Source organism: Crocodylus siamensis, chromosome 3, assembly GCF_052110815.1.
Source record: "Crocodylus siamensis isolate JL-2025a chromosome 3, ASM5211081v1, whole genome shotgun sequence".
NCBI lineage: Eukaryota > Metazoa > Chordata > Crocodylia > Crocodylidae > Crocodylus > Crocodylus siamensis.
In genome coordinates, this window is record NC_143397.1 from 238,522,513 (window position 1) to 238,550,360 (window position 27,848).

The 27,848-nt window shown below is 44.4% G+C and overlaps 1 protein-coding gene across 1 annotated transcript in view; it reads right to left on the reverse strand.

Moving 5' to 3' along the window:
- Positions 1–466: 466 nt before the first annotated feature.
- The window catches only part of SNTB1 (syntrophin beta 1), a 198,133-nt gene continuing 170,751 nt past the window's right edge, over positions 467–27,848 (reverse strand). The window contains exons 5-7 of the mRNA XM_090040573.1: positions 12,957–13,153; positions 7,032–7,222; positions 467–2,984 (exon numbers count right to left, since the gene is read on the reverse strand). Of these exons, the coding sequence (XP_089896699.1) occupies positions 2,892–2,984; positions 7,032–7,222; positions 12,957–13,153 (481 nt within the window). The 3' untranslated portion in view covers positions 467–2,891. The remainder of the gene's footprint in view (positions 2,985–7,031; positions 7,223–12,956; positions 13,154–27,848) is intronic.

Here is a 27,848-nt window from a genome sequence, read left to right on the forward strand (position 1 = left end):
GGGAGGCGACAAGCCTCTGAGCAGGGAGGGGGAGGGAAGGTTCTTATCTAATTGAGGGATAAAAAAAACAATCCCTGACTGCTGCTCCTGTAGGCGGTCTGCCATCCTGGTGGGGGGAACAAGGAGACCGGGAGCAGGAGTGCTGCCACCCCTGCAGTGCTGGTTGCTGCTCACACACCCCCTTTACAAAATCCTGGACCCACCCATGTCTGAGATGCCCATGTGAAGGAGATGCATCGTCATCATCGGCTTAGTTCACACAGGCCACCAAATATTGCTGATTGATACCATTAACAAGCTTTGACTAATTTCAGAACGGTCTAGCCTCATGTTATAAATACAATGCTGAATAGTAGTATTTTCATGTGCTTACCTGAAATTATGCCTGTTTTCCCTAGGACCAAAAATGGTGCAAGTATAGCATCTTAACTAGCCTATTATACCAATTAAGCTCACCTCACAAAAATCCAATAAATGACTTTTATTAAATATATTCTTTTCCTCTAAAATATAAATATTAACTATACTCTTATAAATGTAGAGTAAGGTCATATTTCATTTGTCAAACCCATCCAAATAAGAATCAGTCCAAAATCTGTAAATGAAGAAATAACATTTGTAATTACCATTTTTTAATTTGTCTATAAATATATAATATGCACTTTCATTGCAGACTATTTAGTTATTCACTTATACTTCATATGGTACTGAGCACCTTAGATTACATATTGTGGAATTTATTTGTTGACACAGATATATGAATTCTGATTATTTACAATGCACATACATGTAATTTTATAACATTCCAGTGATCTTAAGTGTTAAAAGGTATCAGGAGATAGTGCAGTATAATTTACATTTTCATTTCACCGTACCCACAGTACATCAGTTGCTACTTTAATCTCTGGAATTTCCATAGGAATATGGATCCAAATTCATTAAGTATTTGTACTTGTACAAAACCAAAACAAAACACTTTGCTTGGGTGACTTGGAAGATGTAATGATTTAACAGAGGGATACAATTTTGAATTTACTTTTTACATGCTCTGCACAGGCTGCTACTAAAATACAATCTTGTGATCAAAGGCCAGTCCCCAAATATATGACATACATTTGCCTCCCAAAAGAGGCAATATGAGTATTGTGAAAACTTAAGCCAGAAAGACCAACACTTTGTGCCAAGGAACTGTATGACTATCAGTTTTGAGGAGGTGAGAAATGCACACTATTGGAAAATATTGGTATATTATTTAAATTTACATATTTTAGATAGTTTTAGTTCCTTACATAAGTCCAAATCAAAGTAAAAGAGTTCAGATAGACCAATTGTTTTCAGGATTTTTTGTGAAGATAACGATTTCAAATATTTAGTCTGTCTTCTTTGGGTGTAATGGTTGCAAGTACAATACAACTTATGTGAATTTAGCCCAACATCTCTTAACTTGTAAAGGAGTTTCTATTACTAGTTAGCTCATTATAAAATTATAGATTATTTTATGTGGAAACATTGGCCTTGTTACTATGTTTAGGACTTTAACATAAAACAGTTCATATGGAAACAAATTGTGTTTAGAGCATTTAATTTCTTTTCCTTTGCTCAGTGAGTAGCATTTATTTTAGAACTGACTTGGCTTTTCAAGTGTAACAATAATGAACCACTGCAGTGCTACACTGTGACCACTTAAGGCTCTGGCTTTCAAAACATGTTTTTTAGCATCAACACATTATAAAGACCTATTTGAAGCAGTTCTGTTGCAGTTTAAAAGCAATATAAATTCTATTTGATCAATATTTTATTTTCATTTTACTGCTAATAATACATTTTAAGCCACTTCTTGGATCTCAAACGTGCATTTTAAATTAATTTACTGAGCTAAACAAATGCAAGTCTTAATGAAGTCCATTTCAATTCAGCTGATTTAACAGCAGGACACAGTGACAGTTCTAGTTCACGATTTTAAGTGGGGTGCAGTCACTTAATTTTTTGGGCAACATTTTCAAAAGCTTGTAAGAATTTTGGAGACCTTTTCAAAATGGATCATAGGTACAACTGACTTTCAATGGAGTTAAACTCCTAAGTAATTTTGAGTGCTTTTGAAAAAAATTACCCCATGTGCTCATTAATTAAGGACACTTCTGAAACATGCCCCTTTTGTGCTCTCTTCTGCTTGACGGCTTTTTGATACATCCCTATAGCTATTGCTATTCAGACTTCGTCATACACAGGTAGCTTTACATGTGTGGGCAATAGGGAAGTGTTGGGCCGTTTACAGGACCCAGCCAAAATGTATCTGCTGGGGTACTCCAGCAGCTGCCTCACATGGCTCATCTAGAACAGCAACGTATTTAATAGTGAACAAACTGGGAGGAAGATAACAATTTGTTTTTGAAACCTTTGTTGTAGAGTCTCTACTCACTATGACATTTCAAAACTGAAAGCTTGACTGAATTGCAGCTGATAGTGTCTGTTCTGTCTTCTGCTTAGCCCTTACTTAGTTTTTATAAACAAATACTCTGAAATAGGCACAGTTTATGATTTTGAAATGTCTACATATATATATGGCACTGCTCATTTCCACTGTACAGTATGCGGTTTTACATTTTTTGCCATTATTTACAATAAGCTATGTTGTTGTATCCTGCAATTAACAGTGATTTTAAAAGACTGTTCTTGGTCTTTAAACATGTTGGTGTGTTTTCTTTTTTTGGGCCTCCCTTTCAAAATGAAGGCTGTACCTTGGAAAATTTTCAGAAATCACCAGAGCTAAAGTCCCTGCATTGAACTCCAGTTGTTTGTACACTGCTAGCAGCTACAGGTTTCTAATGTTGATTGTATTTCGGATTAGCATGGCAGCTCCATTTTTCTTTTAGGAAACAGATGAATCCCACTTATGCTACCAAACCAAGTCTCGTAATCTTAGCTGAAAGGAAGGAATGAATGATGAACACAATTGGTTTTGGACAAGAATGCAGGTCCAGTTGCTGAAATTAAAAAAGAGAGTTGAAAAGTGTGAGTTCATGATGGTTGAATTAGAGCACTGGTAAGATGAGCAGTCATTTGCACATTCTTGATTTATTGCTTCCTAATATTCTCAAAGCAACAAACAGCCCTTTACCACATCCATTACACTGAATTTTATATTCACACAGTTGTTCTTGTAGCAAATATTTAGGCGATTAAGATTAATCAATAGTAATCCTGGATCTGTCTGAAACAACATCCTAAGGTTGCAAGGTTCACTTTTGCATGAGGCCAGAAAAATAACACTACTGGTTCCATTAAGAAGTTAGGGAAAAATAACCCTTCCTGTCTTCCTGTAGATTAAATCTCTAGCTTTTAGAGAGAAACTCACAGAGAAAAAGAGAGGTCTTCTATTGGAGTAGGGAAGGAAAACAGCTTTGGTGTACAGTCTGGATGGATGGGAGGGAAGAGGGACTTACTACATGGTAGAAGTTCAGTCAGCCTCAGTAGGTTTTCGCTGAGAGCACTGTCAGAGATCAGATAATACCTTGACCTTCAGGGCTAGAGCCAACAAAGGGCTTTGTTGGCTCTAGCCCTTACTGCAATGTTCAGTACTGAACTTAATGCAATGTTCAGTATTCTGGCCTGCCGAATGGAGTCCAAAACACCGTGCTATGTGCCTAGGCTCCCTTTTGCAATGTCTGATGAGAGTTGCTCCTATTTCACTTTTTAAAGAAAGGGCTTGGTTTTTTCCCTTCAGGAGGGGGTTCCAGGCCATATCTCCTGAGTGGAAAGCAGCAGCTCAGTTCCAAAGAAGGGAGAGATTTAACATGTACCTCCATCCTTAGCACTAGCTAGTTTTACATAGTCCCCTGCTTAGTAGGCTAGTTAGTCTGGATTCCACTCTGACGCACCTAACTTCCAAAGACCTTTCTTGGATCAACCTGTAGCCCTGGGGCTCAGTGTAAGTTAGAGGTATGGTATTGAGCTATTTCTGGATAGCTCTGGCAAATGAAACAACCTGTGCTTGTTGAAATGTGCTTTGGGATGTTGTATGAGAGGTCCACATTTAGCAGGAAGAGAGTCTGGAAAAAGCATACATTTCTTAACACTGTCATCTCATTTTTGTTCATTATGTTCACAGCCTTGTAAGGACAAAAATATAAATCAGTAGAGGTCTAAGTCTGGTGACAGAGCAAGAGCAGAAACAATGCAGTATGGCTGCAGGGTATATAAAACAGCTGACTATTGCGGCACAATGTTGCGGCAATGTTCCCTCTGGTCCTCTCTGAGCTTCCAAATCTATTTACATGCACACAATATGTCCTGGGCAAAGTGGCTACAAAAACTCTACCCTTGTTGTGCAGCCACAAGAATGGTAGTACTGACTGAAGATATTTAGATCAGGTAGAGATTAGGGTGTACAGTTTACTCCATTTTAATAAAACCACCAGTACTGTCAATGCTACCAACTCGTCGGTTCCACCAGTGCCCACTCCAGGTCCATATTCCTGGGTTGAAAAGCTAACTTCTGAAATCCCGCACCTACCTCTGAAAAGCAATGACCAGAAACAGTTTTACTTTCTGTTACCAGCCTGCTCTTACTCTAAATGAAGCCAACAGCAAAATCCTAACTTGGGTGTGAGCAGGTCAGGGTTGAAAGCCAGTGCGGGCCAACCTTTCCAGTAAGCATGCCACAAACTAGCCCCATATCCTCCTGAGTGCCACTGTGATCCCCTCCCCCTTCCTTATCTGCTGCTCTGCTTTCTACTTCCTGCCCTGGGGTCCCTGTTCCATCTGCTACTAGCTGCTGCTGTGCTACCTGTCATATCCCACACGCAGAGGCTGCCCATGCCACTAGTGCAGGGGTGGGCAAAATACGGCCCGCGGGCTGCATTCAGCCTGTGAGGCCATTCTATCCAGCCTGAGGGGCTCCTAAAAAAAATTTGGAAAAATTAATATTTCTCTGGCCTTGGTTCCTGTCAGAATGGGCTTTCCCTGGGCAGTAGGACCCAGGGAAAGCCCAGCGGGCTCCCACAACAGTGGAGCCTGCCCAGCCCTGCCCCCCCAGCCAGAAGCCCCAGCCAGGGTTTCTGGGCTGGGAGCACGTGGCTGCCCCAACGCAGGAAGCTTAGGTAAGTGGAGGGGACCCTGGGCAGGGAAGGAGTGCGGGGGGAAGCGGCCCCTCCCTGCCCCGTGCCCTACACTGCAGCCGCTCGCAGGCTGCGAGCGCCTGCAGTGGGGGGCACCAGGCATGGGGCAGGGGAGGGACCACTTCCTCTTCCATGCTCAGCTTTTCCCTGGGCTCCTCCCCTGCAGGGAGAAAAGCGGCCCCTCGCCCACCCCATGGCTGGCGCCCCGCGTTGTGGGCGCTTGCAGCCCACATGGGGCTGTTCAGAGCAGGCACAGGTAGCCCCAGGCAGGCTGTGAGCAGCTGCAACGCGAGGCGCCAGGCATGGAACGGGGAGGGGCTGCTTTTTCCCCCACTACCTTGTAACCCAGCTGGTGCTGAGCGCAGGGAAAAAGTGGCCCCTTGCCTGCCCCATGCCCAGCATCCCATGCTGCAGCTGCTTGCAGCCTGCCGAGGGCTGCCTATACCTGCTCTGGACAGCCCCGCATGGGTTGCGAGCACCTGCAGCGTGGGACGCTGGCCATGGGGCAGGTGAGGGGTCATTTTTCCCCACGCACAGCACCAGCTTCTTTCCTGCTGGCAAGCAGCGGGTTGGGGCTGAGCGCTGCCCCTTCCTCCCCCCTGCCTGTACTGCGGGGCTGGGGGCACTGAGTGTGAGCGGACAGGAAGTCAGTGGAGCACAGGGCCCAGACTGGTGCCTTGGGGTCAGTGCTGGCAGGGCCCAGAGCAGGGTGACATGAGCACGGGGTCCCAGCTGGCAGGGGCTCTATGGAGCTGGGCCAGCTCCCTCCTCTTCCTGCTGGTGCAGCTCAGCCTGGCAACACAGGCCCCTGCCAGCCCATGCCCTGCTTTGGGCCCCACTGGTGCTGGCCCTGGGACATTGGTCCCCAGATGGTGAACAGGGGGTGGGGCACCTGTCAAGGAGTGGAGCACCTGTCAAAAGGCGGGGCTACCCATGCGGCCCTCAACAGCTTGCCAAAACTGGATAAGCAGCCCTTCTCTCAAAATAATTGCCTGCCCCTGCACTAGTGGCATACTAGTGCACACTAGTGGCACACTAGATTGGCCATCCCTGTTCTAAATCAGTCCACTGTGTGTGTTCAGTTTGTGCGTTTCCATCAGTAACCATGATCACCTGGCAAGTGCAGATGGCTTATTCAAGACTGACTGAACTCTACAGTGGGATTAGGCACAGGTGCCAACTGGCTTTTCTGGAGGCCAGTCAACTGCCAGTCAAGCCAATTCTGTGCCACTACTTGACATGCCCGTTTTTTGGGGGTTTTTTTCTAATTCTGTATTTCAATAATGGGCACAGCCTCTGGCTATAAAGAGGGACTTTATTGGCCTTGCTACCAGTGTTGCAGAACTGTGCAGGTAAAGAGCAAACTAATGACCTGATTGAGAGGCACTGAGCACCTGCAGAGGTAGAGTTGACAGGCTTTAACAAGTCTGACAGGTAACAAGCTAACAAGGTGGGGACCTGTCAGATTGACTATCGAAAATATTTTAGCATCAGAAGTTTTAGATCTTCAGAAGTGATTGATACATACTCAGCTACCAGAACAACTAGCCAGGTTTTCAAAAGAGCTCAGTATGTTTGGTACCAGGATCTTTAAAAAAATCTGCCCCTTCATTAGTGTTTTGCTTTTTTCAGAATTTGTTTAATTGGTGTACACAACTATAAAGACTGGAGTCTGACACCTAGGAGACCACTGGATCATTCTCCTGTTTTAAGAGTTTAACAGTTCAGAGCTTGATTCCTAGGAACCACGGTACCCAGGAACTGCTTTGCATATAACTAGGCTTGTTAGTGCCTGTCCCAAACCATGAATTCAAGGACCATAAAACACTGCATCATAGTAATCTTGCAGGAATTAGTGCTTTAAAGTAATCACATGCTACAATGGTTTCATTCTTATAGCTAAATGTTACTTACAAGTTCTCCATCCTTTCCTCCAAAGTCTAAATAAAGCATCCTAATCCCATCATCGGAGGACATTTTTAGTTTTTCATAGGGATACTGTATAATCGTTTTAGAGAAGGCACCATCTTGTGGTTCAGTTGAGAGAGAGAACCCGTGCTCATAGTGGATGGTCAGATGGCACTCCTGGTTTTTGTAGGTACAAGCTGAGTAAGAAAAACAAAAGATTCTTCATATCAGAGCGTTCATTTGCATGGCCACAACAATTTATATTCACCCTTTTAGCTGTAACAAGGTTACTAACTTTTAAAGGGACCATTAGAATTGTTTACAGCCAAACTAAAAATACCCCAAAAACCTGACTTTAAAATTATTCTAATGTAGCCTGGAACTATTCCACTTGTAAAAAAAGAATTCAGCATTGTTTTATAGACAAGTAATGCCATCTTTTTGTAAACATCAGGGCTAGGGACAGACTTTACACTTTCAAAATGGCCAAAACTAGTTCAAGATAAACCTGGATGGATGTACTATCAGACTTAACTGATTTAGGCCAAGTCAGTTTATGGAACTTCTGTCCCAGCTCCCTTCCCAGTTCAAGTTAACTTGGTCCCCCAGCATCCCAAGGTGCTTTGCAGCCCTGGACTGGGCTGTCTACTTCAGTGAAGCAGGGTCTGCCCTGCCCCTCTTCTCCCGAGCATGCTTCCTGCCTGCACCTGTCAGCCCGTAGGGATGGGGGTAGGGGAACAGACCCCCAGGCCCTCCCAGCCTAGGCCTGCACAGCGTGCCAGGGGAGGGAAAGCCCCTGGGTTGAGGGTTTTCACCCTTTTGCAGCCCTCCTCCCATGGATGCCTCATGCCTCCTGAGGCTGGAGCAGCACAGCGACCACCTGCAGATGGTGTTGGCAATGTTGGTGGTGGTGGCAGCGAGTGGGGACTGCCTGCAGGCAGCTGGGGGGTTGTGATCAGTGACTGGCAATTGCCCACAGATGCCACTGGCAGTTTCAGCAAGGGGTGGAGGGGGGAAATGTGTGGCAAGCGTCAACTGCCTGGCGGCAGCAGCCAATCTCAGGGTGGCATGGCTAATCTCAGGGGGTGCACATTCACCTGTGTGCACCCCCTATGTGTCGCCAATGCCTCCCTCTGCTGGAGGCATCCCAGGGAGCTGGGGGAATTCCCCCCCTCCCTGGCACAACTGCTTTTCTCAGCCACTGCCACAGGAGGGTGGGGGAAGGATTTCCCTGGGCTGGATGCCTGCCCCTGCAGCCCAGCATGGGGGCACCAGGAAGCCCCTGCCTTGGGGGGCTCCCCCATAGCTCCTTGCCTCAGCTGCTGCCACAGGAAGAGGGGGAAGGAGTCTGAGGCAAGCAGTGTTGCAGAGGAGGCTGCCTTGGGCTGGGGGGAGGCCGGGGGGAGGCCCCCGAGGCACAGGCTCCCTGCAGCCCCCATGCAGGCTGTGTGGGCAGGCACCTGGCCCAGGGCACTTCCTCCTCCTCCCTCCTGTGGCAGTGGCTGAGGCAAGCAGCAGCGGGGCGTGGGAGAATTCCCCTCGGCTGCCCAGCTGGGGGAAACCCGCCAAGGTGGAGGTTCCCCACAGGTGGGTCAGCACATGCATGAGGGCTCCTCAACCCACTGTGGGGGGACAGCCGGGGATTGGGGACATGTGCTGAAAAGCCAGTCAGGGATGGCCCCACTTGGCTGGGCTCATAATGGCCAGCAGGCTGGGAGACATGCTCTGGCACCCCCCCTACTAGCCTGGGTCAGTGCAGGCCTCCCCCGGCCTTTCCCAGTTGAAAACTGAACGTGAGTTCAACTGGTTATCGGTTCAATGTACAAAGCTTAAAGGAAGCTGCCTAGATTGAATCGATTCTGCCTCGGGCTTTTTGATCGTCTGTACTTAGCCCTAGGGTTAAAGCTGAGACCTTAAATGTGCACACACAGCTAAAGTTGTGTGACTAGCTGAGGCTGGATAGTTAGAGGACTAGATGCTGCCTTTAGGTGCCTGACAGATGACAATTCATGTCTTTTAACTTGCGTTCCCCAGGTTTTTGTAGTTTAGCATTAGTCTTTCTTAGTAAGCCAGTTAAGTGTGTTTGAACAGATGGCATGTCTTTTATAGATTGACAAATTCCTGTAGAAATTGCAATAGGCTTCATTAGAATAATTTCTACTGCTCTCTGATTATTTCCACGGGATGGCAAACTGCCCGGGAACCTATACAGTAACTATAGGTCTGTTGCTTTTTTGCAAAATATAACTGCCAAGCAGAACTAGTTAACTTTCCAACAGAATTTTACTTATGACGTATGTTACTTGGCATTTACTTATGATGTATCTGTTTCCATCCTTTACTTTCCCTCTGAGCAGAGACCAGGTTAAAATAGTTGCTTTTTTTCTGTGTCTACTGCTAGCTCAATAGGGCAAGGCTACTGGCTGCCTCCAAGGCACGTGGAGGTAGTTAGCCATGTTACTACCACAGTTGGCCACTCTGTTGGTGTTTATATGCAAATTAAGGTTACCATATTTCCAGTTTCAAAAAAAAAGAGGACACCTTTGTATGTGTGTGTCGGGGGGGGCATTATATGATTGCGGGGGGGGCAGTGATATATGTCCATGCCCTGCCGTGCCCTTCCTCTCACTCCCAAGCCACAGCTACCACAGCCCTGCTGGTGCCCCTCACTCCCAACTCGTAGCCCCCTGCCCCCCTACCCTACTGGTGCCCCTCACTCCCGACCCATAGCCCCCTGCCTCCCCAGTCCTACTGACCACTCAGCTTCCTGCTGCCCCTAAAGAATCCCCTACCCCCTTCCCCTGCCTCCCCACCCTGCTGCAGCGCTGGCAGGCACACATGCACACACGCACACACACTGCCGGGGCCCACGCGCAGCGCACATGATGCCCCAGCCTCCAGTCACTTTCCTGGCCTACCTCAGCAAGGAGCTGTTTGGGGCTGGGGGCAGCAGGGGAAGTGCTGGGAAAGCAGAACAAAATCTTGGACATTTGCTATTTTAAAAAACCACCCAGAAGGAGATGGGAGGACCCAAAAAGAAGACATGTCTGGGAAAACCCAGACATATGGTAACCCTAATGTAAATAATAATTATTTAATTGAATGGTTGGCTTGTTGCTCAAGACAAATGAACATATGTAATACAGCTGACTTTCTTTGCCTAAAGGCTATCCAAAAAATCTGCACAGACCCAAAGGATACTGTGACTTAACCTGTTCTGTGGTAGATGATCCACTGCTCTGTAGTCTTATTAATGATTCAAAATTAACTGAAGTTATGGAGGAAAACACATTTCTAGCTGCTTCAGAAGCTTCCGTGTTAAAAAGCTCAAGCAGGTTTGTGATACTTATGTAGCAAAACTCTTCCAACTTTGAGGCTGGATAAAGCAGATTCAAAGTTGGGATCATTTAGCTCAGCTGTACTGGTACAGGCTAACGCACATGCACACAGAGCATGTGGGTAGGATATATTTTCTCTGCAGCATGCTGAGCATTCAGCTACTGTAATGTGGGCCTACCCTAAACTTTTTTGTCAAGACAATGGAGTATCCTCTCCGTTTCAAATGCATGCACGTTATGAAGACTGGACATGTTGTAGGTTTCGCTGCCAGCTCTTTCTATCAGAGGGATTAAGGCTCTTGAGTAGCTGGTTCTCCCCCCTGGGGACATGACCTGTTCTTTACAAGGCACTCGCAGATTATTGCCCATGATGGTACAATCTTTCTGCCCCACCCTTCAGTGCAAGCTGGGCAAACCCCAGTCAAAACTCCCTCCCATTCTGAAGACAGCACTAGGGGCAGGGCTAAGATGCTTCAGCCCAACCCTGCTCCCAGTGCATGCAGACAGACATTAACAAGGGTGCTCTGCTTTGAGCACCTTCAGCTCAAATGCACTGTAATGAGGCTTGTATACAAACCCTACATGTAATGAGGGTTCATATTTTCATTCAATTGGGTACTTTTAAAGTGCTCTGCAGCGCTACCCTTCTGCAAGAGCACGGGTGTAGAGCGCTTTGAAGGAGCCAGTCGCACAATAAATGTAACTTCTGTCTGTGCCCTTAGTATTTCTAAACTCTTGGCTGAAGAGTTTTGGAGAAAGAATGTGAAAGACAGCCCTGAGAGCTGACTGAGACCTTGTGAGATGATGTATCTTCTGATGGCCTTAAGTAAAGTAAAGACACTCTAGTTTTATACCTAAGGCTTTGAAAACTTAATATAATCCATTCTGCTTTGCAGTATCAAAATGGGATTGATATGTATTTTCATACAATCTATACACATAAAAATTGATTTTTTTAGATGTTGCTGGGATTAATAAAATCATTTCTTTACTTCATTCATATTATTCTTCACAGTTTTGTTTATCTCTGAATGTCAAGACCCAAAGTAAAATATTAAATTTAAGATTCAGGTGGCATTTTGTGCTTCCAAACTATATATTCAAAGAGACAGCCGCTCTTTTCAAGTACAAAACGAGTGACAAAAATTAAAAGCTGCAAAGGGAATGCCTGAAGAATTTCAACAAAGCTGAAGACACTTTTGAGTACTAATTAGTTTCATGGTAATTAGAAAAAAGGCCCTGATAATTGTATCCAAAAACTATTGCAGCAGAAAACCTGCAGCATGTTGGTTTAACCTTTAGGTTAGCTCAAGGACTAAAACCCACATCCAAGAACGTTTTCAAGTGCCTAAATTCTGCATCTACCCCAAGTTGTGATACTGGAAACTCCCAAATTTTGCCTGAGGAGTTGCCTAACTCATCAGAAGCCTCAGATTTGGACCTAAAAGAAGTTGTCTGAAGTTTTGTGTGCGCACATATTCAGAAATATCTGGGTCCTGCCAGGGCTGATGGGATGCTCTTGGGATCCAGAAATGAGGCATTCCCACCTGTCTCCCTAACAGGCATGGTGCAGTCTGAGTTCTTAGACCATGTCAAACATGCACCTGCAAGGCTCTACAGTAGCAATGTCCATATGCTTTCATGATGTGACTGGAGTAGGTGGTGGTGGTTGCATTTAGACCATCCAGTCGGTGTGTGGAAACCCATTTTGATTTCCTCTGCAGGGAGCAAGGGGGTGTGATACAAAGGACTGTTTGAATGTATTCAATATGAAACAGTCCTTGAAGTAAGCTAGAACCCAGGACTGCTTCCCCCAGCCCCAGAAGTGTCATAACCACAAGGTTAATCATGTTTCCTTCTGCTCTTCCTTTGGCCAATGAACCTTGACTTTTTTTCTCCAGTGTGCCTCCTTCACCGTGTAGGGCACTCTCCAGAAGATAGCAGACCAAGATTTGAATCCTCTCAGGCAGAGAAGGAAATTGCAAAAGCCCCCATGGCTCACCAGAAGCATCCAGGAATGTCTCCTAGCTAAAAGGGAAGCATGCACCCAATGGGAGTGAGGGGCCATCACCAGGGGGGACTATACTGCGGTTGCTCGGGGCTGCAGGGGGGCAGTCAGGAAGGCCAAGGCGGAGATGGAACTGGGACTAGCTCCCCTCTCCATGTACCTCACCAGAGGTACCCCTGAAGTTGGAACTGGCTGGAGGAGCAAGAAACAAACTTTTCACGAAAGCAGTTTATGCTTGTGTTGAAAATTCAGTAAGTTCTATTAGTAATGGCCTTGGAGAAGAATACCGGCTGTTTCCTGCTTTACCTGAAAAGGATATGGGATTGCTGTCACAGGAAGGTTTTAAGTGCAGGTTAAAACAAGTATTTGTCTGGGAGGGTTTAGACAGGAATAATCCTGCTTTTAGGAGGGGATTGGACCAGATGACCTGAGGTTCCTTCCAGTTTTACTTTCCAATTCTAACCATTGATCCCAAACGAATCACCAGAGAGCCAACATTCTGATCTGTGTATAATGAAATAGGCTTAAAGACAAAAAGCACAAGGGAGTCAATGTAAAGAAGAGCAGCTTCCAAGCGTTACTCACAGGTGGTGATTTCTGTGATGAGCTCAGCTGAGTTGTGACAGCCCTGCACTATGTTCCTTGTCCACAGGGAGAGGTCTCTGCTAGTCTCTGTTCTGAAGAGATGAGTTTCAATCCCTTGCCTTGTTCCAGTGCGGGTTGCAAAGGATAAATCCACACCTGACTGTGGAGATCCTTTCCCTGGGCCTGAGTGGACCAACCTAAAATGTAATTTAAAAGTGAATAAATAAATAAATTTATTTATTAATAAAGTTGTTCTAACTTTATCCCAACTGTGCTCTAGTTGCTCTAGTAAAAGATACCACTCAAAAAATCCTTGCCTCATACATAAATTAAAACGTTCACCAGACCTCAGGCTACCCAAAGTGCTTGGAGTTTCATGTTCTCATTTATGTACAATGAAATAACTTTAGTGCTGGCAAAAGGTGCTAATCTTTTTTAGACTCAAGGTACCCCTTGGAAAATACCAGACCTTAGCTTTTACTTGTTTCTTGACTACACAAAACTAACAGAGCAATTCCTTTGTTGCAAATAAATCAAAAAGCCTGCAAATAGTCAGAAATGATTTTGACACTATGGATTCCTATTTGAAATCTCTGGGTTTAATTTTGTGAATTGTATGTAGGAGTCTGCACACCTCACAGTGTTAATATTGCATCCCCATGGCAGCATAAAAAAGATCTCATGACACCCTGATTGAGAATCACTGTGCTAGAGGAAGAGCCCGGGACAGTAAAGTCCTTTTTTTATTCCTTCAAGCGGTGCAGATGAGACAGAAATAGTACTGCTTGCCTCAGTGGTGAATTGCAGACATCCCCACGTAGATGAGAAGCTAGTTTCCTGACTTTTCAGAGCTTGAAGCTACCAATAAGGGTGGTAGATAGTACTGTTCTTGTGATGTATACATGTCTTGCAGGAACTGGACTTGAGACAACCAAATGCGTTTCAAAGGCTGACACACACCATGCAGAGGACTAGTACTTTAAGACAACTAGCTAAAGAGAACTGTACTTTTAAAGTTAAGTTTCTGAAATCCTGTGTGCAGGGTTGTATGAGTTCACCCCCTTGCTTATCTGAGCTAAAAATGACATGTACAGAACCTGATCTTTAAAATATCAAAAATCTGGTGCTGCAAGCATTATTTTGTTCTATAGAGCAACTGTACATTTAATATTTATAGCCCTTACCTGTGTGATTTGATTCCCAAATATGAGTGCTGGTGTAGATAACAGGCAGACAAGGTTCTTTGGGTGAATCTGACATCTTTTATTAGACCAACTTAAATGGTAGATAATATACATAAGAACACTACCCTTTCAGTGCCAAAATATACCTGTGATATAAAACCCAAGCACCTGCCAATTATGTTTAAAATAAATTATGCTACGGAACAAGGTAACAAGTACCTATGAAATACCTAAAACAGATATTAAGTACTATATTGTGCATCTTTTCCTTTAGTAATTCCGAAGTGTAAAGAATTTCAAAGGAAATTCTTTCTTGTACTTTGCTTTAAATACAGAAAAAAATAAAACTACATTTTCCTTTAATGTGAACAAAGAAAGTTTTTCACTAGGTATAAAAATCTAACTGTGGGCAAAGTCTTCTTAAGATAAAATTGCCATCCAAGTAGCTCATTTCTGCTTGAGAATATCCATATTTTTTCAAGAGAGGAAGGCAGGAGCGTGGAGAAGTCATTCAAGGACATTACACTAGTTCAGTTGTAAAGATGGATAACAGAAACGTTATACAGTTTGAGAGTTAAAACACCTACATTTCAGAGAGGTTGGTAAAGCAAAACCAGAACAATTCTTACAAAACTGACACCTGAGGAGAAAGGGAATTTTGTCCCGTTAGGGACGGGAAGGGAATGTATCCTGTTTATCTTGCTATATGCAAATGATACATCTTATACACAAACCACAGACTACATATAATAATAAAATACTTCTTGGAAACCTGCAATGTAAGGTCATCCTGGGTATAAATCTGCTAAATATTAACTTCCAGCTAGTAATTTCTGTCCTGTACTTTGAAGAATGGTTTCCTTGTAACAGACATCATTAAAATGTTCTGTTATACTAGAGACAATGTATTTAAAAAAGAAAAGGACATGAAACAGCAGGAGTTTAAGCATTTCAGATCCTTGTGTTCTGGAATACTGCCCCCAGCATGTGGCAGTTTCAGAAATGCCTCTTTACTCCCCATTTGTGGCTTGTGGACAGTGTAGTTGCAACACAGCAGGGAGATTTGTGAAAGGGATTAATGGTCCAGGATCCTCAGCCAGTGTAAAAAATTAAAATTTACACCACTTGTGGGTCTGGCCCTCTATTCCCAAATTTTGGGCATGTTCCCATGCCATAAATCTAGCTTGGGTACCAGAAGCCAATAGCCACTGTTGTATGGACATCACTCTTCTACTTCCATTACCTACGCAGCGCCAGCTCAGGTTTCTCTCCTTGCCAATGTGCTTCCATCATTCACTACCAATATGGAAGCTTTCCATGAATTGTAACCATCTTTCCTTTTTTATTTAACCACAGCCAGGGTATCTCTACCCGGAGAAGGGCACCTCTTCCATACAGCACTGTGTCATCCTGGCTTCCCTCATTCTTGCGGTAAAGCAAGCATGATTTGAGCCTTCATTAACTTCACCAGCCCCTCCTTCCAAACTTTACTGCTCCCTTGCCTGTAGCGGGTATTTTGAAGACAGCAGACAGTGCACTGCTATGGCAGTCTTGCCAGTTGTCAGAGGAAGTGACAAGGAAACGGGTTGTGGTGAGGCCCATGGGTTTTGATGCAGCTTATTGTACACAGCTCTCATCTACTCCCAGGGCAATATGGTGAAAAATATGCACATGGGGTCTGGCTTGTGAGTCCTTTGGGATATTTTCCTGGATCTTTTTAATTTCTCTGAAAGTCACACACCTCTGGGCCTCAGTTTCCCCAAATGCACACTGGGTATAAGTGATCAATCCAATGCCCTAGTGATGCACACAAGTAACTGTAAGGCAGACCAAGAGCCTTAAATGAAAGCCTTAAAATGTCAAGTTGATATAGAACACTAAGTTAACAAAGGACGGACTTAGCATTATTTCTTATAGCAAACCATACTTTAGTAAACTATTTCCAGGTACTTTCTGTCTCATCCTTTTTGTCATGGATAGAGTTCATTAACTGTGCTAATAAGTATTTTATAGCACTTGTCACACTGTATGCGATTAGTTTGATACCACATAGCCAGGTCTATTAACTGCCTCAACCTAGGTTACTTCCATAAGAAAACAGCATCCTGTTTTATCTGTAACATCTATAATGCAGCACTACTAACATTAGTAGTTCTATAGTGTACTGGCAGCCATGAGCCACATCAGACAAACTAAAATCTAAAGGACACATCTGATATGAACTATATTCATCCTCAACAATATCCTCATCTAAATCTAATAACATTTTAAATTCATTTAGTTAAAGCTGACTCCTCCTGGCATCAATTGTTCATCCAATTAGAGATCATGTTTTGCAAAATCATGCAGTAAGAGTATTCAGCAGTATGCAGGTATGGAATATTACCCTTAAGGTATTTAGCCCAAATGATTCTCAAGTCATATGAAAGTGATTCAGATGTGAACACTGCACAAAGAACTATAAAGTTAAAATAGAAGTTGGTCATTAGCATAAAATTTTAATCCCAGGCAATGCATTCACCTGAAGTTACCTAGATGGTTATCCCTAGGAAGCACACACAATAGCAATTCAAGAGCACTGAGACCTTCTCCACACCATTTTCTCCAGAACCCACAACAGCCACCAGAGGGCACACGAATGTTGTTAATTATGAATGAGTTTGCTCAGGATTAAGTTGCTAAGGTGCATCAGCAATAGACAATTACTGTTAAATGCCCCCCTCTTTACCTTCCCCAGAGAACTATGAATACAGTTTAGCTTTCAATCTTATCAGATCACTCCCTAGTCTCCTTTTTATGTTCTTTTAATGTTCTTCCCTAGTCATACATCGAGAAAAGCAGAGGTGCTGGCACTGGAATCTGGTAGGTTGGCACTTCATTTTAATAATATGAAAAGAATTTCAGGCATTTATTGCAACACAGAAAAATCTTAACAGCCCCCTCAAAAATGACAGTGAAATCTTTAATGACACCCCAGAGAGGATTTTGAAAGCTGGTATTCAGATGCCTGGCTTAAGTTTTATGTTTGTAGGAGTGGATGTAAGTTCTTTATCAACAGTCATCCTGCAGCTCAGTGCAACGTAAACCTTTCAGAATCTAATCGTGTAAAATTACTCCTTTTCTGCACAAGACACTCCTTCTGACTTCCAAGTAGAAACCTCTTTTTGAAGAGCTATGCCCTTTGGAAAGCTATCCTCACTCAATTACTCATCCTAATCTTACCCCTAATATGACAGCACTGGAAGACTAAAAAAACAGAAAACTTTTAGATCCTCTTAATGGGAGAAAATGTTACTTGTACAGCAGCTAGAGCCCACTAGGCTTGGTGCTATAGGGATGCTACAAACATAATAAGATGGCAGTTTCTGCCCAACCAGTATAAGACAAAAATAAAGAGATGAATGCAGGTGGTCAGAGGAGTACAAGAAGCCAATGAGACAACATAGGCCAGCATAATCGCCAGTAGTCTCATCATACCAGCAGCTTAACCTTTGAACGGAACTGGGAAAAATAAGGTTTTTTTGAAGTAGGCTGATAAACTGCATGGGTGTTTATGGAGAGTTCCTCCAGAAATGAGAAGTGACAGTTTAAAAAGCATGAAAGTGCTTGTTTGAAAATGTAACAATTAGAGGCAAAGTTCACATCTCGGTAGTTAATGAAATGTTATGGGTAGAACATGCCACAAAGGGCCTTAGAAGGGAAGACAAGTAGTTTATGTTTGATGTGACAGATGAGGTAGCCAGTGGGGGGAAGTATACAGAAGGCTGATAAGGTCAAAGAGACAGGCTAGGAATAGCATGCAGGCTGGACAAGAGCAGGGCAAGATGGCATTCTTCAAGGCCAGAGATATGGACATTGAAGTAATGAAGATATGGGAGCCTGAATGAAAGATTTAGCTGTCTGCATAGGTAGGAAGGCCACACTTTTGAGATAACATACAAAAAAGACTCTGCAGATTTAGACACGGCTTAGAGTGGGATGAGGAAGACCCTCCAGAGCAGGATCTTTTGGCATGCAGGCCTGGTGAGTGGTGCAGGGCTGGTGCACAAGCCATATCAGGCCCCATGCTGCCTCTGCTTAGCTCCACACATCTAGATTGGTCCCTGTATGGCCTCAGTTGGCCACTCTATATCCAGATTGGACCTGCCCTGTGCCATGGCCACCAAGTCCCATGTGCTGAGCCCTGGCACCTTGCACTGTCCCCCTCCCCCCCGCCCCACACATTGGGATTAAGCCTTGCACTGTCCCCTGCCAGGCCCCAACACCCCATACCACCTCCACCCACCCTTGTGCACCAGTATTAGGCCCTGCACACTGGGATCAAGCCCTGGCACCTTGCACCAGCCCCGCATGCCAGGATCAGGTCTTGTGTCACCCTGTGCACCTGATCTAGTGTGTAGGGCTTCCTATTGGTCTAGAAATTTGGCAGCAGGGGAGCAGCCCACCACTCCCTTGCTGCCAAATTTTCAGACCTGTGGGGAGCTCCTGCAGGCAGGATGACACAGCTTTGGGAGCAGGCTGTGATCCATGGGCTGGGGGTTTAGTACCCCTGTTCCAGAGAACAGGTTAGAAAGATTAGAGAGACAGTAGAAGAACCACAAAAGGCAGAGTGATGGAAGCTAGATATCAAGGATGCCCGTTTCATCCAACTCTATAAATCATAGGAGACAGAAGTGACTGTAATAACCACAGTGGTACATCTCTTCTCAACGTTGCAGGAAAAATCTTAAGCCATATTCTTTTACCTATACTTCAAACATTAACTGAGAGAATCTATCCTGAGAGCCAGTGTGGCTTCTGCTTGGAAAGGTCCACCATACGGTCTTCTCTGTAAGACAGCAGCAGGAAAAGTGCAGAGAACTGTATACCACTGTACATGGCTTTTACAGATTTTACAAAAGCCTTTGACACAGTTAGTCAGTCAGGGCTCTGCACAGTTCTGAAGAGGGTTGGTTGTCCACCTACACTGCTAAACCTTGTGAAATCCTTACATGATAGCATAAAGGCAACTGTAATGTATGAAAACTGAGAGTCTGACTCGTTCCTCATCAACAATAGAGTGAAGCAGGGTTGGGTACTGGCTCCCACATTGTTTAACATTTACCTCTCATTCCTACTTCAACGCGTGTTCCATGATGTTTAAGATGGTATTTATCTCAGCATTAGATGTGATGGAGGACAGTTTAACATTGTAAAGTTCAGAGCCAAGACGAAGGTGAAGGACATCATCATAAGAGATCTGTTTGCAGATGATACAACCCTTGTGGTTTACAGTGTTGATGCTCTGCATCTCATTACCAAATTCTCCAACTCATGCAAAATCTTTGGGCTAGCAATAAGCTTGAAGAAGACTGTTATCATGCATCAAGGCTCTTCAGAACCAGTTCCAAATATCACCCTAGATGGTACTCGTCTGGATGTTGTTGACCAATTTTTCTACCTTGGCTTTAGTGTTACCAGCAATATAAATCTTGATGCTGAGCTCACTAACAGAACTGGCAAAGCAGCCAATCTTTTGCAAGACAGAGCCTGGAACAATAACAAACCGTCAACTAAATAAAAATCTGTATTTATGAGACATATGTTTTATCCACTCTTCTATATGGCTCAGAAATGTGGACAACCTATGCCAAACATATCAAAAGACTAAACAGCTTTCATATCAGATGCCTGCATAAAATTCTTTGAATAAGATGGCAAGACAGGGTAACAAATGTGGAAGTGTTAAATCATGTTTGTATGTCATTCATGGGAACAGTGATTAGTAAGAAAAGACTTGGGTAGTTTGGTCATGTCAAGCGAATGCCTGATCATAGGATCCTGAAGAATGTGCTATACTTGCAGAGGGTCTAGAGAGAGAGGCAGGCCACTGCGCAGATATCACAACGACTGCAAAAATGATTTAGCATCCTTTGAAATCTCCATGGATGACTAGGAAAGGAATGCAGAATGCCGCTACGGTTGGTGGAGTCTGCCTGCAGATGGAGCGAGGCACTGCGAGGTGAACTGGAACAAGTCTTGTGACGACAGGCATCAGAGAAGGAAAGAATCCAGTGCTTGGATTCAGAGCACTGCTAGTACATGGGTGTGCCCTTCCTGTGGGCAGGACTGTCACTCGCACGTCAGACTCTGCCATCAAATAACTCGCCAGTGCATATGCCATGCTCTATAAAGAACAACAGCACCAACTGTGAAGAACCACCAGACGCAGAGTGATGGAAGCTAAGAGAAGGCAAGATATTGAGAGCATGATGGACAAGCCCAGGTCTAGAAGCATGAAGGTTGTGGGCCGGTCCTGAGGTTTGGAAATGGTGCCTAGAAACTCTGGCAAGAGCCGTTTCAGTTGAGCTTTGATGTGAAGATTGCACTGGAGACTGCATACAGTGGAACTGGAGGAAAAGAACTGCAGACGGGGGCTGTAAACAGTGCACTCAATGAGTTTAGCAATGAAAGGGAAAGAGGGTAGGTGGAAAGGCAAAATGGCAAGAAGGGGGAAGGGCCTTTTTTTAGTATAGAGGGCTAGCCTTTTTGTTGCCTTGGACAAATAAATGTTGCCACCCCTCCCCCCACATCCGCATAGCTAACCATGCTGATCACACAAAAACCACTGTTAGAAATGCTGCATCTCCAGTTTTGCTGTACTGAACACATCCACTTTGCCTTTGGCCTTGTTAAGATGGGAAAGACTGAAGCCATGTTTGTGAAAGACAAAACATGTTTGCACTCCGAGACAAAGGAACCAGAAGAGAGTAAAAGATTAAACAGAAGAATAAAGGAGAGGATGAGAGTGAGCATGAGGGTAAAAGGTGGGATAGGTTTGGGGCAGAAGGAGCACAGCAGAGAGAAACTTCTGTGTTTATGACAGGGGAGAAGAGAACTGTAGGAGAAAACAGAAAAAGACAGCAAATCACAGGAAGGGGGAAGTTATGCTGTATTTTGAAAATTTCCCTTTGGAAGAAATCAGTAGGATGCATGCAGAGAGAGAAAAGGAGGAGTGGATGACTTGAGCAACCAGTCAGAGGAGACAGAAAGCTAGAATTCCAGGCATGAGACTCAGTTTAGTTTAAGAAGCCGTTCTTTAGCAGAAAAATGGAAGAACTGAGAGGAGAAAATTAGTTTCTAACAGATGAAGCAGTTTGGTCGAGACCCTCTGCCAGCAAAAGAACAAGATAGATCTAAAATTATTTCCACTTTGCATTTGTTGAAAACTTATCTTAGTAGTATAGCACAAATAATGTTTCTGGAACTAGACGGTTCTCACAACAGACTGCTGGTCACATAATGGGACGGCAGTGTTACAAACATGTAGATCAGGGGCCAGATCCAGCCCCGGCCCTCATTTCCTTGTTATCTGACCTGCAGGCTGTAACTCTGTTAGCTAGATTGGGCATGCAGGGGCAGATCCAGTCTTAAATCAGGATTATTTTCATATCTACTATGATGGAATGAATACTGAAACATTGTCATAGGTAGCTCTTGAATCCTTTAGCATGTTATAAACATTTAACATACAAGTCCCACTGCTGTCATGTAGGTAAGTATTCTGGTTTCTGTTTGACACAGGGAAACTAAAACAGATGTTATGATCAAAAAGCCCCAGAGTCTGGGCTGGAGCTGAGGAGCCCTGACTTCCAGTCCTCTGCCTCCTGATATAAAAAAAATCCAGAATCCCTTTAGCTCTGTTTTATACAAGTCATCATATGTATTCCATCCAAAGCAGCAAGTACAGATGGTGACGTGATTTTAGGACTTGCTTGAGCGCTTAGCATCCACATGTTCAACTTATTAAAAAAAAAATTCTCAAATGAACAAAACAACGCCAGCATTAAAAAAAAAAAAAGATAATTCCTAGTAGAAAACTGCCCAGCACACAAGAAGGGCATGCTGAAATTCTGCAGTACAATACTTTAGAAATATTCTAACCCTTATGCTGCTAGAGTTCAATTTCTTTTGCTCATTCGTTCTCAAATGCATTAAGCATGGCTGTACAGTTTCTGTCACTGAATTTTTTTCTGTAGCATTTTAAATATGCTTTAGGTAAGCAGAAATGCTGTCCCAAAGACTCATAAAGAGCTGAAAGATAGAAACAGCCAAGATTGCAACATACTGTCTGCAAACTTCCCAGGTAAAAAGTTAAGAACTGCACTAATCAATGCACAGAAGGATATTAGAGAATGTGCCAGTGGGAGCATAATCACTAGGAATCCGGGTTTTCCATTTACCATGGAAGAACATAGTGAAACCCAGATTTTCTCCTTTAAAGGAGAAGAACACAGAAAACAGTGGGTTTCTCCTTGGAGGCTGGCAGAGTTCAGCCTGCAAGGGGCTGGAGGAAATGGGAGGAGGGCAGTCAGGTAGGGGGCACCATGTTCATGTGTGCATGCACACATGCACATTGTCACCAGGCAGCCTGGAGAGCAGCTCCTGCAGGTAAGTCTGGTTGGGGAGCAGGATTGAGGCCCCCATACTGAGGGAGGGAGGGAATTGTGCAGGACTGGGGCTGCTGCCCAGCCGGGGCTGTGTGTGGGGCTTGAGTCCCATGGCCAGAATGCACGGCTGTGGTGCCCAGGAAGGGAGCAAGATGGAGCTGAAGGTGGCTTGTCCAGGAGAGTGGGGGTGGGGTTGGCTTCCCGCCGCTGCACACACTCCCAGTGGGGTGTGAGGGGCACATTTCCCCCAGATTTGTGCATGGGGGCAGGCTGCCTGCTGCAGGCTTGGGCTCCCCACCCTGGTGCCCTCCATGGGGCCTCCACAGCCCAGTGGGTGGGACACAGTACAGCAGGGCAAAGAGGGGCAGGGAAGCTTGGTGTTGATGCTGCGAGTCCCGCATCACCATGGTGAAATGCCCCCAGCCTGCACAGCAGCAGCGGGGGTGGCAGTGCCACATTGTGCCTCTAGCTGCTGCTGCCTCTAGCTGCTGCTGCCAGCCGTATCGCACATTGGGAAGGGGGAGCCAGACTGCTCCACCATGGCAGCTGCCACCTCCTACGGGCAACAGCCAGGGGTTCAGGCACTGCGGATCTAGGTCCCTGGCCCCGTAGCCCTGGCAGCTGGGGGCAGCGTTCCCTCTAAGCTGTGCAGTGTGTGTGGCCGTGCAGGCGCGCCTGGCAGCACAGCATGAGCACACCTGCGTGGCCACGCACGCCATGCTGGGGCGGGGGGAGAGAGTGAGAGGCACCAGCATGGCCAGGGGCTGTGGTTGGGGAGTGAGGGGCAAGGGCATAGGCAGGACACCAGCATATCAGGGCTACTCAGTGCCACAAACCAGTGAAGGGGGGGGGGGGTCACAGCTCCAGCTGGATCCACATCCTGGTGAACCAAGTAGGCAGGAAAAGATCTAATTTTCTATGATAAAAAGCCCAAAATCAAATACCAAAATTTATAAATATTCAGAATTTATTTTATTACAGTGACTGAGGCACTGGTAGGCTTCCAAATTGCTTTAAAATTGTAAATATATTAATAAAACATTGTGTTCTACAGATAGATAGATAGATAGATAGGTGTTTCATTTTAAACTTGGGAAAACATGGATTTGGGGGTTTTTAATCAAAGAATTTACAATTTTTTTTAAATCAGAGAACTGGCAATTTTTAAACAGAGAAAACCAGGATCCCTGGTAGTCACTGACAAAAATATGAACTTTGCAGTCAGTATCAGTAGCATATTGCATGCATTTTTGTGTGTGTGCTGTACAACAGACAGACAAATTAGAAGTCCCACTGGGTTTTAAGCAAAAAAACACCCCCAAACCAACAGGTGTGATGGTTTTAGGAACCTGTCATCTTACACAGTCGGTTTGACTTTGGGACCTGTGTATTTGTGTTGGCATGCAAATTTCATTTTGAATATGAGACTCCTCTGTTTTCTCTGCTGTCTGAAATACCCAGGGGTGGCTAAGAAAAGGTTTAACATTTCTGATGATCTTTTGTCCATTGTGATGGCCATGAACGAAGAGTGGTTTCCTCTTTGAGAAAGGGACTACTTCAATTACTGGAAGGAGCTGGGATCGGCACTAGTTCACGGAGCTGAGGTACTTGGCGCCATTATCATACAAGGTAACAGATGGAGCATGCCAGAGCATTTAGGAAAGCAGCTCTAGAAGAACACGGACCAAGGAAGTTTCGGTTGTAGACAGATGTCACACCTGAAGAATTTCAAATGCCTTTTAAGTGTTTCAAAGTATGCCCCTTGCAGATGTATGTGCCCTCTGAAGTGCCACAGTGCCTCCAAACAGTACGTCATTCCAACGAGTGTTGATCTAGACGCATTTGGCTTCCTGTCGTGTGTATGCTCTACAGAGCACCATCTGGGCCTCCAGCGTTCCAGAGATCCACTGCCCATTCCCATATTCCCCCCACCACCAGGTCAGCACACTTGACCTTTGTGCTTAATCAGAAGCATAAATGTCAAATGTGAGGTGACCCAAAACCACAACTTGGTGAGTGTCTAAAAAGATCTGGGCATTTCCAAATACTGAGCACTCACCTACCCACATGCAGGGCAACAACATTTATGTTTCTGTGCAATCTGCTCACCCTCTAGGCTTCCTAAAGTAAAATCACACAGACTGTGAATGATGCTTTCCCCACCTGCAGCCAAGTACAACACTGATTGTGTGCATAAGCCTGCTGTGTTGTTTTTTCCCCAAATTTTATTTTCTGATACAATACAGAAGATAAGTACTAGTGATGAGCCACAGTTCTCATTGGGAACATCAGGTCTGGTTTGCCCAGTTAAATACATAATTTCCCTTCCTCATTGAGTGGACTGCCATATATAGAGTTGATGAAGTAAAGGTTTCTCATGAGCCTAAAGGCTGTTGCTTTTGTCATAAGAATTTCTGACTATTTCCTAGCACTGTCAGCAGTCTTTGTCGTGTATTTCTCTTAGAAAGGCTGAAGTCTTCTGAAGTGCTTTAGTCTCATTTGCAGAAGTGACCAGGTACCTACTCACACTTAGCGACTAATAAATAGCTCCAGGCCGTTCCACCTCTATGCCTTCCCCTAAAATAGCACGTTTTGCCTCAGAGTGTGATCCAAATCCACCTAGGGAGATTCAGTTTGTTTATCATAAATGGGCAGCCTAATGGGCTCCCACAGAGCAATCCTAATCTGCTCAAATGCATAGCTCTCCTAATCTTCAGTGGTGATCCAGCTGGCTCTGAAGAAGTCTCGGTGGAGGAGGAGAACCCACCCACCTTCCAGCCTAATAATCTAGTGGTTCAGGTACTTACCCAGCGACCCATGTTCTAGGTTCTCCTCAGCCACGGGGGGGTTTCAGTCCACATCTCCCACTGCCAAGCAAAAGTGCCTTAATTGCCAGCCTCCTGGGCAATGTAAATCTGAAGGTAGCCTTTGTCCACCCTGTTGAAGCTGGGTCACTGGGTAGCTAAAAATGGGAAGACTCACAGTACCGGACATATATTTAGGGCGTTTTTACACATGCTTGGGGGGGGGAGGGGAGCTTTAATTACAGTAGCTCAAAGAACCGCTCTAATTAAGGTGCCCTGGAGCATCTTGTGTATCAGTGTCCCCATGCTTCAAAATGGTGGTGGGGGGGTGCTTTATCTAAAGCTAATTGCACCAGCTATTTTGAAGTGCAGGGATGCTGATACATGAGATGCGGAGGCTGGCGGGGGCATGCTAATTAGCACTGTTCCAATGCGCTGTAATTACAGAGCATCAGAGAAGTCTTTCTGCAGGTGTACAGTCATCCTTAGGTTCCCAAATCACTCTGGAAATGGAGTTTAGTTTTATTTGAAAAATTTCCCTGGATCTAGGGGGGAAATTTCCAGGAAGATGGTTTTTGGCAGTTAAGCAGATGTATTTTTGGGGAGAGAAGAGCTCAGACAGGGCATAAGCAGAGCACTGACTCTCTGGCTGAGGGTTTGAAGAAAAATAAATAAGGGAAAGTAATAAAGAAATATGAAATACTTCATTTGGCATATCACAGTTCATCAGCAGTAAAATAAGCATTGCATTCCAAGTACTAAACTGAAAATCCAAGAAACTGAGATGCTACTTTTAGTCCCTCAAGCAGGTACAGCAAGAACAGCAATGATGAAGGTTCCCTTCGTTGTCCTGCCAACATGACTCAATGTGCCTGTGATTAATCATACTCTCAAATTAAGTGGAACAGTCTAGCCATCCCTCTTGATTTAGATGAACAATGTGGACTTTTGTGCAGTTCACAGCATGTAACTTCACATGCCAGCAATAATGACACTAAACTGTCTCCAGTCTCTGTCTCCTGGGCAAGGATTTTTCCTGTTGTACATCACGCTCAGCGTACTGCAGTAATATCAATATGCTGGTAAGACACAAATCTCACAAGCAGAGGAAACAAAAAATGAAAAAAAGGCTCCATATGAAGTATGTGTTTTGTAATTCTTGATTATTTTTAAGCCTCACCTGAAAGCACAGATCATTTTTGGAGTCACTTAATGCAAGGTCTGTTGTTCATGTTTTCTAAAAGTTTTGTCTGGGAACATGGACAAAGGTTAAATCTGACTTCCGCATTTCAAGTTTCACTTCAGCTTCCTCAGCTGTGCACTGTCCCCTTCCAGGACTACGTGAAAAGTTTCTGACATCCTCCATAAATGAAGATATTGCAATGGGATGTGATATGTCATCCCAAAAGTGGCCCAGTCATGCAGCTGCAATGCTATGGTCTTGTTAGACATTATCACGTGCTTATGAAATGTTTCACCCTTGCCACATACCCTGGACTAGGAACAGGGCCAGAGTCTGGTGACAATATCGGTACATCATAAAGCTCTAACAGGCTCTTGCTGCAACCTCTTATCCAGTTTTAAACAGGAAATCTAATACTTCAAGCAAATGCAATAGAAGGTCAGTAGTTTAAGTGACTTGAAGCAGCTTGAGATCACAAGCTTGCCTGTGTTTTGTAACACAAAGCTCGATCACCTTACATTATGCTAACACTGGCAAATGAGGATGAAAGTTATTTTTTTCTAAGGCTGTCTGAAAGTCTATTGTGTATACACAGACTAGTCCAGAATAAACTCTAGTGTATTTCCACTGATATTCAATTTTCTTTGACTTACTGGGCAACAAAATCCTAGACTGTTAGGAAAAAAAATTGGTGCGGTAAACAAGTAGTACAAGGAACTAATGAGCTTGCAACTGATGGCACCACTATTTCTGCCTGGCTCATACCAGCCTGGCTGAATGGAAGGGCATTGAGAAATAATCCAATACAGACTTGGAGCACAACAGAGACAGTAAGAGCAGCAGTTCTTTCACCAGTTCAAGACCATTCTGGCAGACAAACATGATGTGAGCTAGTGTCAAAAACCATAGATAATGCTCAGTGTATGAAACAAATGCAGACTACTTCTCCATAGCTTGAGGCTCTGTACATGTGTGGTGAAAAAAAAAATGAAGCCAAAGGGCTGATACTTCTTGGTCTGATGGTCTCGCTTCTAGATGCAACTTCACCATACATTACCCAAGCCAATTTCTGAGATCTAGGACAGCATGAAGTATGTAGCACAACTGGAAAATACTTCAGACAATGCAGAAAAACCATGAGGGGACAACAATGTGCACTTGTGCTCTGCGTGCTACCTGAGCAATCATTTTTCAAATGACAACTACTAGTGATGGTATTGTTGGGATGATTTTGAGAGTGGTCAAGCACAGGAACAGGCTACATACAGAGGTTACAGAATCTCCATCTCTGG